Here is a 14,519-nt window from a genome sequence, read left to right on the forward strand (position 1 = left end):
ACGAAGCACAAGCCCCAGAGATTAAGACTGAACTTTAACCCAAAGGGGCATTTCCCATACACATGGGAAGGCACAGTCAGTCTTGCAGCGACCTGGAGGTGACAAAAATCATCCTGGTACCCACACAGTACTTTCCCGAAGCAACATTTCAGACTGACTGCCGGGAGGACTGGCCCCTCCTCTGTGATAATCCTACTCTAGCAGGGGGGGAAGCATTCTCCAATTCTGGTATATCCCACCACTGAAGAATCCGGTTTCGTTTATATGGAAAAAGGGAGCAAAGCTACAGCCAGGTGACGGAGACAAGAGCCATGGGCAGAGGGGTCCACAAGGGCTCGGGAGGGATGTCTCCAGGAGGAAATGAAGCTAACAGAGAAACCGATACAGCAGAGCCTTCGGAGATGAGAAAATGTCTACGCTGGCAGAGAGCCAGCCGTGAATTAATCGTAGGTACCTAGAAAACCAGGGAAAACAAAAAAGTTGTACAAGAAGGTAAATGAAATTATAAAACTCGACATGGCTCAGCTGTGATTAATATTTATAGAGTCAGAGTAATGAAAACACTGAATATTAATATGCCCCCAAATTATGATTTAATCATAATGGACGATGAAGGGAGGGGAAGACTGAGTGTGTAGGGCGCTGGGGTGTGTGGGCACCGTGTCTGTGTGTGTATGTGTATGAGAGAGTGTGTATGGATTATGGGAGGGTATGTGTGTGAGTGGTATGAGTGTGTGAGCTTGCACAATGGCACACCAGGAAAATCCACATCTTCTGGAGTCGAAAGCCAATAGATAATGTGTACAACTTACCAAAAAAAGAAATTTTTTAATCAAGAAATAGTAGTAGAAGCTCGTTAAGAAATATGGAAATAAGTAACAAAAGGAACAATTAAACTTGAAAGGTGGTGCTCTGGGGAATGGGACTGGCGGGGGCTATGCCATTTTTCACAGTAAGGTTTATATAACGTTTTGCCTTTAAAAACTTCATAAAAACGTGAATGATAATATTAGGATTAAAGTCCCCACATGGCCACGACACGTGAGAGGCCGAGAGGACGCGGCAGGCGATGGAGAGTCCAAAAGGCCTGAGTCTGCAGCCCGGCTAGGTCATTCGACAGCATGCCATCGGAAGGAGAAAGAGGTCTGCAGGGGAAGTTGTGAGCCCAGCGTGTATGAGGTGGCGCCCGTGAGAGGTCCAGGAAGCTGTCTGAAGGGCACACGGGCCAACACCAGGAGACAAAGTTTCAAGAGGCTGGGAGCCAAGGGCCAGGCCTAGTGCCCAGGTGATGACGGCACGTAGGGCAGCCTGAGGACCACGAGCCGGGGTGTGGGGCGGGGGCGGGGGGGGGGTGGCGTGGAAGACAGTCCAGAGCAACAGGAGGGCAGGAGAGAAACACGTCCAGGGAGGGGCGCTTCCAGAAGGGAATGGGCAGCAATTTCAAAGACCACAGAAAGAAAAAGGCTCAGCACGTAGCCACTGGGCTCGGAAAATCCGAAGTCAGCGGTGACCTTCTCAAGGATGGTTTGATGATGGGAGGAAACGGGCTATGATAGGCTGACGTGTGAACAGGAGATGGACCAACACAGAGTGCTCTTTCAAGAATCTGAAGATGCTGTTGGAGAGAGAGTGGGACACAGGATTAAGGGAGGGCTTTAACCATAAACGGTTTTTAAAGAGACAGGTGACTGTCCTGTGCTCCCGACCAGAGAGAAAGGGACTGGAAGGCTAAAAAGATAAGAGAGAGGGGAGATTCTGCTGAGTGAGGTCCCAGTGGGAGTGAGAGTCCCATGGGGAAGGAAGGAGAAGGGGACGGCGGGTGAGAGGACAGGGTGGGAGGCGGAAGCGCGGGGTGAGCTCCCCTGGAAGGTCTCCACCCTCTTTGTGAAGTAACAGCCAGCACTGAGCCAGGAACAACTGGGTCGCTCTCAAATACAATCGCAATGTTTATAGCAAACACATGTTTCGATCTTCTTTGAAGTTCATTCTTACCGACCAGACTCGAGGTCACACACCGCCCATTCTCAATACTGAGCAAGACACAGCTTAGCGTCTGCTTTATGTCGATCTGAACCAAAAAACTGAATCTAGAGCGCACTTCAGAAGAATGTGGGGAGAGGGGACAAAACACGGTCTGTTGGCTTTTGCTCCCTGGGCAGCGGCTTGTGACACCTGAAGAAAAGTGTGGTGCTAAGTTCCTTTAAAAAATGGGAAAAGCAACAATCCCTGCGTGTCCCTTCAGAACACAATGGTCAGCTGTGAGGCTAGTCATGGACGTGACGGCCAGCTGCACCGAGCCGAAGCCCTCGGGAGGCCACTGCCCGGGCGGCCCCGGGCCGCCCATGCCCACGAGACCACTCACCGGGGTCGGTGGAGGGGCACCTACGGATGGTGAAGATCTGCCCCAGGTCTTCATCCTCCTCCGGAAGGCCCTTCTGCAGCCGCTGCAGCTTGCGCAGGCTCTCGCTGCGCTGATGCTTCATGGAGCGCACGTGCTGGATGAGGTTGAGCTTGGCCTTGGTGGAGTAGTTGCACAGGACGCAGTGGTAGTAGCAGCTCTCGCCCTCCACGCCGCTCTCGTGCTGCTGCAGGTGCTACAGGGGCGAAAGAGAGGGACACGCCTCAGGTAAGCCACTCCAAGCCCACCATGCCCTGGCGGCAGCCCGAGGATCCCTTATGGGGGCTGCTTGGTTTTCCCAGCGGGTCCTTCCCCGCAGCTCTGTGAGGACAGGGGAGCAAGCTGACCCTCGTTCCCGTCTCCCTCACACGTGTCAGAGTGCTGAAAACGCTGACGGATCCGACCCTCCCAGTACAAAACTGGTCTTCCCGGCACAATAATTAAAGGTTCCTCCTTCCACTCTCCAAAGCGTCCTGCTTTATTTAGAACAGGGGTCGGCAAGCTATGGCCCACAGGCCAAATCCACCCTGCTGCCTATTTCTGTAAATAGGGTTTTATGGGAACACAGCCACATCTGTGAATTTGTGTATTGTCTATGGCTGCTCTCTCAACACCGGAGTTCCACAGTTGCGATAGAGACTGTTTGGCCTGCAAAGCCTAAAATCTTATTATCTGGCCCCTTATGGAAAAAGTGACCAGCCCCCGTTTCAGGGGATGGCCCACATAGTCACCTTACCTGTATAGAATCTCAGGTCAGTAACACAGAGGCAAAGCTGCTGTTTGGCTACTTCACAAGAAAGATGACTCAAGTTTTTGTATTTAGAACTACAGACTATTAGGAGAACCCAAAATTAGGTTTTCCCCTGGCTAAAAAAAAAAAAAGACAGAAAAGTAAATTTCTCCAGACTAGTTTCCCTGTCAACAGCTCAAGGTCATCTGGCTTAGTGCTCAGATGGTCAAAATTACAGTCGGTGCTGTGTTTGTGTCAACACAGTGCTCTGATTTCAGAACACGGAAGCCCCAGAGCTGGCAGAACGCAGGCACACACAGGACTAAAGTCCGGGGCACGAGACAGTGGAGGCCATGGAAACAGTTAGCAGAGCCCAGACTTCTGCATTTAGGAGAAGGCCTCAAGATTATCCAGGCACAACGTTCACATCCTTTCGGGGCCTCTGAGAATATGCTGAAAGCTGTGGACCCTTTTTATTAGCAATTAGGGAATTGACACGCTCCTGGTATAGGAAGGCCGCCTCCTTCATTTCAAATGATTCATTTTAGGGGAAGAGGGAACCTTTCCATTGGGCACACATAAAGCAGGAGAAACAATTCCAAAAAGTTTAAGTGGTTGACCCAAGGTAACCCAGCTAGTTAGTGGGCGAGAGAACTAGAAGCTGGGTCTCGCGTCCCCCAGCATCCTTTTGGAGGAGGAAATTCAGATCATGTATTTTATGGGCTCATGTTTCCACCTGTCCTTCCTTCTTTCTCCTCACTCTCAGCCCCACCTCTAGTCCCCAGAGCCTGGCCCAAGGGACTAACTACACAGAGCGCACGATAAATGCCTCAGCACTTCTTTGTCCGGCCCCTCTCACTTCTGCCCACACTTGTTCTAGTTGATGCCCATGCCTGATAACTGTTTCTGGTCCTGCTTGGATATCTTTCTCGTCCACGTTATGCAGTGAGACACTCAGAAAGCACAAGAGTCAGAATGTCCTGCACTCTGCCTCATACTGAAAATACCACAGTGGCCCCAGCAGCACTTCCCATTGGATGACATGGCTCTGAGGCTCATGTGCTCACACGCACACATCCTATGTTCACGGAAAAAGTGTGAACATTCCAGAAGCACGTTTGGACCTTGCTGGAAGAGGAAATAGGAATGCAACAATAGAGTGCTGTAGAAAAGCTACACTACTATAATCACTTTTGCTCTGGGGCCAACTTGCAGATAACAGAGTGAAGGGCTTCACCGGTACCAAGAGAGAACAATCCCTTCTGTCCTCGAAATGGCTGATTTAACACACTCAAGTGCAGAGCCTCGGAACAAAGCAATATCCTCCCTCCCTGCCCCGACCCCGTAATCGCTGTCCTAGAACACTCACAACCAGAAGGAGTCTGAAGAACTAGCAAGCTCGGTGTTAACTGTCAAATTATAACAACTGAAAATATAAAGCGACTTTTCTTGAAATAAATTTGAGCTGATTTTTTTTTTTTAATCGTTTACCTTCAATTTACTGCCTCTGACATAAGACTCCTTACAGAGGGTTTCAGGAGAATGGAAAGCACCAAAGCAAGGTTTTCTGGAGGCTGCAACCTTGGGAAGAAGGAGAGTCTGATGGGCTAGGTGGAAAGGAAAATGATGAGCTCGTCCATGTTCCTTCTCCCCGGCTTCTCCACAGGGGCCCCCGAAAGCCAAACACTGCACCAGGATATTCCTGGGAGCAAGGGTTTGGCTTGGGATTGAGGAAGAGGAAACTTGTACAGGAGCCAGACACTGCTGCCTTGGATCACTAAGACCAAAAGAATGACATTCATTAAAGTTTCAACAAAAACTGACTGAATGAAAGATAACAGGGAAAATAGCCATGGCATCTACAGCAGTAAGTCCTGTCGAGGGGTTCTGGTGGTATCATAAACCATGAAATCAGAGCAAGGACCATGAAAGCCCTAACCCCAAATTCTCATTACTTTCCCATGAAACAGGACTTCCTTGCACTAAAGCTCTGAATCTTAAACACAAAATTTTAATATGGATGTGAGGGTTCTTTTCCAAACAGCTGGGGTTTCTAGTCTCTGAGCCAGAAGAGAGGATAACATGGCCAAAAAGTGTTGGATGGGAGTTGTCAGATGTCAGATGTATTTTGTCCTCAAATCCATGGGTTCCTGGGTGACAGGGCTGTATAAACCCTGAACTAAAATAAACATGATACTGGGGACTCCTGTTTAAAAAATAATTGTATAAGGATGATGTCCCCAAACCACTACACTTGACTCATGGTGGGCAGCGGCAATCTCTACTGCCACCAGGAAGTCTTCTGTCTGCCATGTGAGAACCATTTAGGAAGGGAAACAGTTACATGCTACAAATGGTAGAGAAAAGAATAAAAGGAAATGCGGAAAACAGAGCCACGGCCTTTCCCACTGATCCCAGTGCAGGGAACATTTAGGGTCCTCTCTCAGAGACTCGCACAGAGGCGTGATTCAAACTTCCAAGCTTGCTTTTGCACTCCAAGTTCATTCTCCAAGACATACACACAAAAGTCCAGAATAAACTACTTCTCCATCCTAGGAAACACCTGCTTATAAAGGTTATACCCAACCCAAACTTCCACTCACAACTGGAGTCTCTTGAGGTCTACCTGCATGTCACAGCTCCTGTTCTCACCACATCTCGTAAGCTCGGTAATTCTCAGGCTGTCCCATCTCCAGCAAACGGGGCCCAAAGCGAGCAGCAGCGTCCTGGGGCCTGACTTCTATGACTTCTCCACACCATCTGGTCATTTCCCAGGCCTTGAGTGGGTCAATGCCCTGACCTTGTTGGCCAGGCACCCTCTCCCTCCCAAGATGCCCTGGCCCATCCCCAGAATTCCACCCTTGCAACCTGCCTAGTAAGACGCAGCAGGAGGGGATGGGGCTGCAGAGGCCGATGAGGACTCCACGGGGCAAGCCAGTCGGCCAAGGACATGCTTTCCCTGCAGAAGAGAGTAGATGTTTTCATTTGGAGAAAGAGGGAGAATGATTTTTCCTGTCCCAGCTAATTAGAATACCGTCAATTGGGATCACAATGTATTTAATTAAATTCACTGTAATATACGGAGAATCCACCAAGGCACAAATCCCAGTGGAAGACTCAGCGGAGGAGCTGTCTGCCTCCTTTCACAGTTCTTGCTCTCCTCTGCAGGCAGGAAATTCTTCTCCCACGCAGATACTGGACTCCCCCAACACTCTCCCCCTCACAAAGGTTGCCCATCCTTGGGAAGGAGGACCCAGGTCTTGTTTGCCTTTTTCCATTTATTTCTTTACTCTGTGCTCAAGATTCTTAACTGTTCACCTCTATCGGGTCAGGTGTGCAGTTGAACTTCAACTGTGGTTAGTGTGCTACACGTGGACCCAGAGAAAACTGGCCACTGAGCCCATCAGGCAGGGTTTGGTTTTGGTTCAATTCTAAGCATCTACAACACATGAGACACTATGTAAACACACACACACACACACAAACACACACACACATACAGACTATGCCCTACCCTAGGGCATGACCCTGCAGGTAATAAGGCAGTGATGGTGGTGACTTGGCAGACAGGCCAAGGGATATAAGGAGGGCATCCCTTTAGTGTGAATACCATTGTGAGAATACACCCTCCAGCTGGACCGGTGAAAATCACTGGCTCACTCAAGAAAAATCAACACCTACCTACCAATGAACAATGAAGAAGCAGGACCAACTAGTGAATCAAGAAAGGGAGAACTACCCAGCTAAAGAAGACTGGCAACCGAGGTTCAACCAAACTCACTCGGCCCAGCCAGCCTCTTCTACAACCTTGAACACTGAACCACCTAGGGTTTCCTTGTTTTCCCCCAATCTCACTGCTGTTTTTTAAAGTACCTGCAAAACGCCGGGTTATATGAACTGCAAGTGTACCACTGTTTCCACCAAAAGAAACTTCTACACGTGGCAAGAGGATTTATTTCCTGAAAGCTCAGAGAAGTACAAGGACCCACAAGAAGGGAATAAGCATCCAGTGTGACTCATAAATGGAAACAGAGAAAGAGCCCAACAAACTCCAACTTCTCCAACTGACCACTATGTGGCAGAAAACAGACTGTCCTCACAGCAATCGAGTAGGAACTGGACTCACACACACTAGGTGGGCAGCACCTGTGCTGGAAGTGAGCGAGCGGGGCTCCCGCGCACTGGTCAGGGACCTTTCCTGTCCATCTGTCTGATCCTGTCGGAGCATGTATAGTTTAAAATGCTCGTCCTGTCCTGGTTTAGCTGGCAGGCGACACTTCCTGTGCGCCTGACACGGAAACATCCAATGTCCCACGTTTTCCCTTCTGGGTCTGGTTCCGAGGGAAGAACTTGGAAAAGAAAAGCCCTCAATACAACAAGAGGCACCTTGAATAATAGGCCTGGCACGTGAGGCCGAGTGCAAAAAGCAAATTAATAATTAAAAAAGAAAGGAAAGGAGCCAGCCCGCGTTATTTGTGGGATCCCACCCCACTGACATGTTGGGCTCGTCCACCCTGGCCAACGAATGAAAGTCAAAGAGACGAAAAGAGGGCTCTTGTTAGAAAATAATTCATCGTGAAAATCAAAAAAATGTGTTCCTGTTACTTGTTTCCCAGGAAAACTAACCAAGTTCTGTCAGAGGACATCGATTTCTATAAATCTGGAGGGGCCCCGGCTCCCTCCTCCTCAACAATAGGAAACTTCTAACATCTGGTTCTTCATGCATGGAATGCAAAATATTGATCAGGTTTTGTCAAAGCCTCCCCTTTAAAGGAGAAATGGACAAAGTACACTCTGACACACACACACACACACACACACACACACACTCACAAATGAAAACACACGATTCACAAATGAAGGTTCCTCGGGGAATAACAACTGTTACCATGAACACACGAACGCCCACCCCGCTCACCACATTCTCCCATGGGTACAACGCAACTGCACTTGGAGGACAAAGCAAACGCTGAAGCTCCCTGATGGGGTAAAGCAGCTCCCGGGCATCCCTCCGGGCAAGCGGCAGACCAGACACCTCCTGCATCACAGAGAAGAAGCCCCACGGCGGGCGTCCAAAAAGGCCCCTGACACACCTGTGGTGCTCGGAAGTGCAACCCGGCACGGGCAGGTAGAAGAGCCTCCCAATCCATAAAACAGAGGTCCCCAGTGGAACAGGTCGCTGTTGCGTCAGGCCTCTGGAGGGAAAAAACGTAACCACAGCAAGCCCGGGGCTTGGGGTAGGACTATGAAAGTCTCACCAACACTTCCAGTGAGAAGAAACAGGAAGATGAGGGTCCAGAGTGAATCTGCTAATTACCCAGTAAGATGAAATAAGGAAGGAGTAAGCAGGTGTTAATTCACCATCACACCCGTGCACGGCATTTACTGCTGAGGAAGCACCTTCACACCTTTGATTTTCTCATGACACCCCGACGTGGGCAGCGTTTGGCTCCTGTCCTTGGAGAAACCCAGAGCTCCAAGAAGTCATGTGACTCCTTGCCCCCAAGGTCCCACAGAGCATGGAAGAAATGCGACTGGAATCCAGGGCTGGAGGCCAGGTCCACAGCTGTCCAGCTACACTGCAATGACCATGGGGTGCTGAACACGAGACTCCCCAGACCCAGGTATTCACTTTGAATGCCTATAAAAGAAATTGTTTCAGGTGTAATGCAATCCAGAACGGGGGTGGTTAATTTTTTTAATCAGGGGTTGTGTTACAGTTCCAAATTTAATGTCGCATTCCTAGGAAAGCTTCCGGAAGGTCAACCTAAATATATATGTATTCTCTGTTTCATGTTGGCTTTTCACCCACTCATGCCCTCATCCTCGGCACCTGTTAATTTAGTCCTATTTCACGGCAGGAGCCCAGCAGACGGTGTAAGATATAAGCCCCAACCACCATTTACAAGAGAACGTGAAAGGAAGTAAAAATATTCCCTTAGATCAATCCATTTGCGTTGCTCTGACCTATTTTCTGGTTTCTAGGCCAGTCTCCTCACGCCCTGGAACAAGCCATGACTGTTCGCTCTCAGCACCCGAGCTCCAAGGCCACAGTCAAGACTTTCTAACCCTGCATCTCTTCGCTGGCATGAGTGATATTTCCTCATTCAAAAGTCTCAAGATGAATGTTCCTTAAGAGAAGTACAGTAAATTCTAGAAAAAAAAAAAAGCATAAACCTGCAATCTATAGGTTGTAGCGGCCTTGGCTTTGAAATCTTTTCTAGAAAAGTCCAAGCGTGGACTCTTGCAGACTGTTGATGCCATCCCTAACAGATGTCATTTCCCTCTGTTGGGAAACCTCCAGAAAGGAGTGTGGCATAACCATACATAGAGAGGAAGCTGATAAGGGGTATAGGAGTCCTCCCTAAGGAAAGGGCCCATCGGAGCCTGAGGTCTCAAGCCAAATAAGGGCTAGTTTCCACGACGGTCAAATGAGCATCTACGTAAACTTGGAAGCAACGGAGGTATGTGGTGGGGAAGACAATCAAGCGGGTCCCACAGGGCTAACATCAAACTGACTAATCCTCCAGGAACTACCCACAGCTCCCTGGATCTGAAGATCAGCCCTTCACTCAGGGCACTGGCAACAGTGAGTTCATTAAGATGTGCTTCTTCCCTCACGCTCCTTTCTGGCTCTCACAGGTGTAAGTCCCCACACACAACGAAGGCCGCCATATATATGCTACTCAAGCTGGTCCTCATTCAGCTCCATGTCACACTGTTGTCATAACGGTGGTTTAAGGCGAACTCTGGATTAGGGCAGGCCAGGGAAAACCCTCCCTCTGTGCTACCTTCAGCAAATTACACACACGGGGTGGGCCTCAGGTGCCTCATCTGCAATGTTGGAACAATAACAGAACCCCCTCATAGCACCACTGGGAGAGGTCAGTGGGATAACTCGTACAAAGTGTTCCATACAGTGCCTGCTGTATGCTGTGCCTTCATGATCAACGAGACCATTATTATTACTGCCGTTATCTTTCAAACCAGTTAAGCTTTTGGGATTAGGAATAGAAATGAATGTCTACTGAATTTACCAATTTGACACTTCCCTCCTTATGCCCAAACTCTCCTGCCCCCTCCCTGGGAACCACCACCCCACACCACCCCCCAGGGCCAAAGAAGAATCCCTTGTTGACAATAAAGAAACCGCGATGTACAGAAATGATAAAATAGAGGGGAAACCGCACGCACACGGGCCCGACTTCTTCCTTACAAGAGGTGCTTAACTTTTATTTTAAGTCCCTTGTCCAAGCCGTGCAGCTGGTGCAGGCAGAGCCAGGATCACACCCCAGGTCCATGTCCTTGCCACAGAACCCCATCTGTTCTCTCTGGATCTCTCTGCCCATGAGGTGTCAATACATAATGAAAATCGGAACCCTTGCTCTTTTATCACATCTGCCAACATCCCAGGTGAGAACCAGGAAAGGAGAACTTTGCTGAAAAGGCTGCAGACATGGCGCTGATTCCCCAAATCCGCTCTGAAGGATTTGCTTATTTGTATCTCCAACCCCATGACAGTCAACACAGCAGGAAAAACATACTTGTCTGGTGGTCAAAACAGGTGCATTACTTCATCTGTAAAATATAGACGTTTATACTTGCCCTGTCTTCCTTGGATGCAATTTTAAAAACCACATGAGCAAACAAATGTGAATGAAGATCGCTCAGAAGGTGTGAAGGACGACCTGAATATCTGGCACAGGCATCATCTCTTTACCTTGAGACCAGATTTCGCTTCCTCACCTCTGATTGGCAGGTACACCACCGCGGGCTTGGTGGTTAATGATGCAGACGTGTTCCAGCTCAGCGGTCCTCTAACTGGAGCGTGCATCAGAAGCACCTGGGGGGGTGCGTCATGCCGCAGAGTTTCGGGCCCACCCCAGGGGTTTCTGATTCACCGGGTCTGGGGTAAGGATGGAGAATTTGCACTTCTAACAATCTTCCTGGCGGGATGCTGACGCTCCTGGTCTGGGATCACCCTCTGAGAACAGCTGCTTTGGAGAGCAACTGCCACAGAGCAGAGACCTAAGTCAGAATACATGGAGACACTCCCCTGTAAAAAGGAACATTTCCAAGGCCTAACATTTCCGAACGGCCCGCCTTTTCCCAAAGAGTATTTCAGATTCTAGCAAACGGCACTCGATAAATCATGCGATGCCTGCACACAAGAATTTACCCCTTCAATGAAAAAGTCACTCGGAAGCAGCTGCCTGCTACTGGCCTGCTCCAGATACTTCATAAAGTCGGAACGGGCTCTATTCATCTTCCTCTCCCCTTTCGCACCTGCAGTCTAAAATTTCGTGGGGCTGTGGCTGAAAGCGTGACTCCTGATGGCGAGGCGTGAGGCATCACTTCTTCCTCGCGAGCCCTGCATCCTGCTGAGTGCACCTGTCCAGATGTCTTGCTGGAACCAAGCCCATGGGAGAGCTTTCACCAAATATGAGAAAAATAAAACGGTCTTTAAAATTCCTCCCACGCTCTTGAACTTTCTAGCTGCTGCTACTGAGAGCATGAATTTGGTGCTCAAACCTGGAGGCTTCTCTTGAGCTCCCACCATCTGCTGACAAATACCCTCATCACCTTCATCATGAGAGAAGAACACGGGCCGCCAGCATGAGATGGGCAGGGGGCAGCGAGCACGCACAGGGCTGATTTCTTCCTCATAAGAGGGGCTTAATTTTTTTTTTTTTTTTTTTTTTTGCGGTATGCGGGCCTCTCACTGTTGTGGCCTCTCCCGTTGCGGAGCACAGGCTCCGGATGCGCAGGCTCAGCGGCCATGGCTCACGGGCCCAGCCGCTCCGCGGCATGTGGGATCCTTCCGGACCGGGGCACGAACCCGCGTCCCCTGCATCGGCCGGCGGACTCTCAACCACTGCGCCACCAGGGAAGCCCGGGAGCTTAATTTTTATTTCATTTTTTCCCTTGAAACAGAAAATGGGAAAGTGACCAGGCACGAGAGAAAAATTCCCTCTAAACAAATGCCTTTGATGTCGCTCATTCTGGCTGCTAAGACATTTCACCCTTTCTCCTTAAATTATGTGGATTTTGTTGAAGGTTGAGGAAGATAAGTTACACTTGTGGGAGGGGGACAAGGGACCGAGAGAGGAAAGAGAAAAATGCTGCTTTGAGGAAGTGGAGCTGAGAGACCAGGAGACGGCTGGCGGCAGAGTGGACGGCCACGTGGTGAGACGGGACACAGTTTTGCGAAAGATGACACGGCTAGTTTCTCTGCCCTCCTTTCAGGTTTCCACTCCCCCCCCATAAATAAGCCAGACAAACACCCTGTACACCAGGTTTTGCTCTCCTTCCCCCCCCTTTTTAAGTCTCATTAAAAGCCGATATTGTTCGGCCTGAAGATGGAGAGTTCAGCATGGATTTTACTGAACGTTAAATCAACCAGCAAGCGTAGCCAGCAAACTCTGTGGCACTTTAACTTTAAATAATGCAATAATTATTGAATTTCCTTTTTATAACTGAAGTGCTGGAATGTAAACAATGGGGCTGTAATTGCAGGAAGGGGGGATCAATAGAGGCAATCGTTTTCAGCCATGTTAATTGTAAATACAATTGCTCCAAGATGTCAGACTTGTTCTCCCTGCTCCCAGAATCATCCTAACGGATGACAGAGTCCAACTTTCCCATTACAGCTGTTCGTTCCTTTAAGAGGTTCTCAATCAGGTCTGATCAATCTGTCAAGATAATGCATGGAGTAAGTAAGACTCTTCCAAACACAGGCTCCCAATCAATAGCCCGGACCCGCTTAATGAGGTGGGGCTAAGGCCCAGAGGGAGGTAACAGCCCCCCGCTTGCACCTAGGTCTGGCAGGCTGGCTTCCTCCTCGCACGGCCCTGATAAACAGATCAGCCCTTAACGAGGACATTAGTTATGCGTGCTTCAGCAAGCAGCAAGGCACCCGTCCCTGGGGACAGACGGACAGAAAACAAAATAGATTAACAGAAAACAATATGGTGCCAAATTAGGTCCAACTGAAGACTTTTCCCTCCTTCTCCTGCTTGTCTTAATTGTCCAGCAGAGTGGAGGACATCAATTAATCATCCCAATGGGTGTGAGCTCGAAGCATGGGAGCACCCGTTGAGCTGGGGGATCTCTGGGTGTCTGCCCGTTTCCCGTGGGCCCTCATCCCCTCCACCCCGTTTCCAGACTACAAGAGGGGCCTCTCACAGAAGGAGAGAAGGGAGACCAGGCTGAATCTTGATTCCTGACAGCGACAACAGGGGGCCACGGACTGACGCCGGACAAGAATAAATCTGCTACTCTCCACAGGCGATGTCCGTGTTTGATATCGAGTTTTGGTCCTGAGAATGGGTGAGCCCTCACAGACAAGGAGGAGGAAAGTCAAGAGTCTAGAATCCCAGGGCTTTCCTGGTGGCGCAGAGGTTAAGAATCCGCCTGCCAACGCAAGGGACACGGGTTTGAGCCCCGGCCCGGGAAGACCCCACATGCTGCGGAGCAACTAAGCCAGTGCACCACAACTACTGAGCCTGAGCTCTGGAGCCCGTGAGCCACAACTTACTGAGCCCACCCACCTAGAGCCCATGCTCCGCAACAAGAGAAGCCGCCGCCGTGAGAAGCCCGTGCTCCTCAACGAAGAGTAGCCCCTGCTCGCCACAACTAGAGAAAGCCTGTGCGCAGCAACGAAGACCCAATGCATCCAAAGATAAAAAAATTAATTAAAGAAAAAAGAGTCTAGACTCCCACTTCACCTGTCCCAGCATCTTTGCAATTGGCACAGGCTCTGCAGGAGTTTGAATTCCCACGAGGATAACCTGGAGGGCTCCTGGGGAGTCTGGAGAGCCATCTTTTCTCCCTTGGAGGGCACCGTGTGTCTGCACCCTTGTTCCTGCTATGACTGGCTAGGGAGACAGCCCACTGGGGAAGTCCTTAAGAAAGGGCCATGTAAAGGAACATTCCACCAAGAATACAGCAGTGCCTTTTCCCAGTGGCTGCATGGCTTAGATAGAGCAGGGGTTCCCAAAGTGTGGCCCCTGGACCAACAGCGTCAGCACTTCCTAGGAACCCTTCAGACCCTGTCCAGGTCTACGGGAGCCTCGAGGGTGCAGGCCGAGCTCATCTGATGCTTCCGATGCAAGCTCATTTAACAACCACCATCTTAGAGGATGAGTAAGTTAGCAAGTTGGTCCTTTCTGGATCAGAAACAGTTCAGTGCCCAAGATATATCTATAAAACCTCTATTTTCCCTGAGGTTTGGATCAGGGCCCACCACCCATCTGCTCCAGAATGCAAGACCTCTGGGAATAATGAAACCGAAGGAATGAGACCCATCTGAAAACTCCATTTTATTAGTGGGAAAAGATCACGGAGTGGGTCACACTACTGAATTTCAAAAGTTAACCGTTTCATATTGTG

The 14,519-nt window shown here is 49.6% G+C and overlaps 1 protein-coding gene across 2 annotated transcripts in view; it reads right to left on the reverse strand.

The window, feature by feature from the left end:
* Positions 1 to 14,519, reverse strand: part of ZFHX3 (zinc finger homeobox 3) — a 245,478-nt gene that overhangs the window by 103,755 nt on the left and 127,204 nt on the right. For both annotated transcript variants that reach the window (XM_082862485.1, XM_082862484.1), the window contains one exon: positions 2,363 to 2,594. In XM_082862485.1, coding sequence (XP_082718611.1) covers positions 2,363 to 2,594 — 232 coding nt within the window. The remainder of the gene's footprint in view (positions 1 to 2,362; positions 2,595 to 14,519) is intronic.

This window comes from Leucopleurus acutus (genome assembly GCF_964270905.1).
Source record: "Leucopleurus acutus genome assembly, chromosome: 20".
Lineage (NCBI taxonomy): Eukaryota > Metazoa > Chordata > Mammalia > Artiodactyla > Delphinidae > Leucopleurus > Leucopleurus acutus.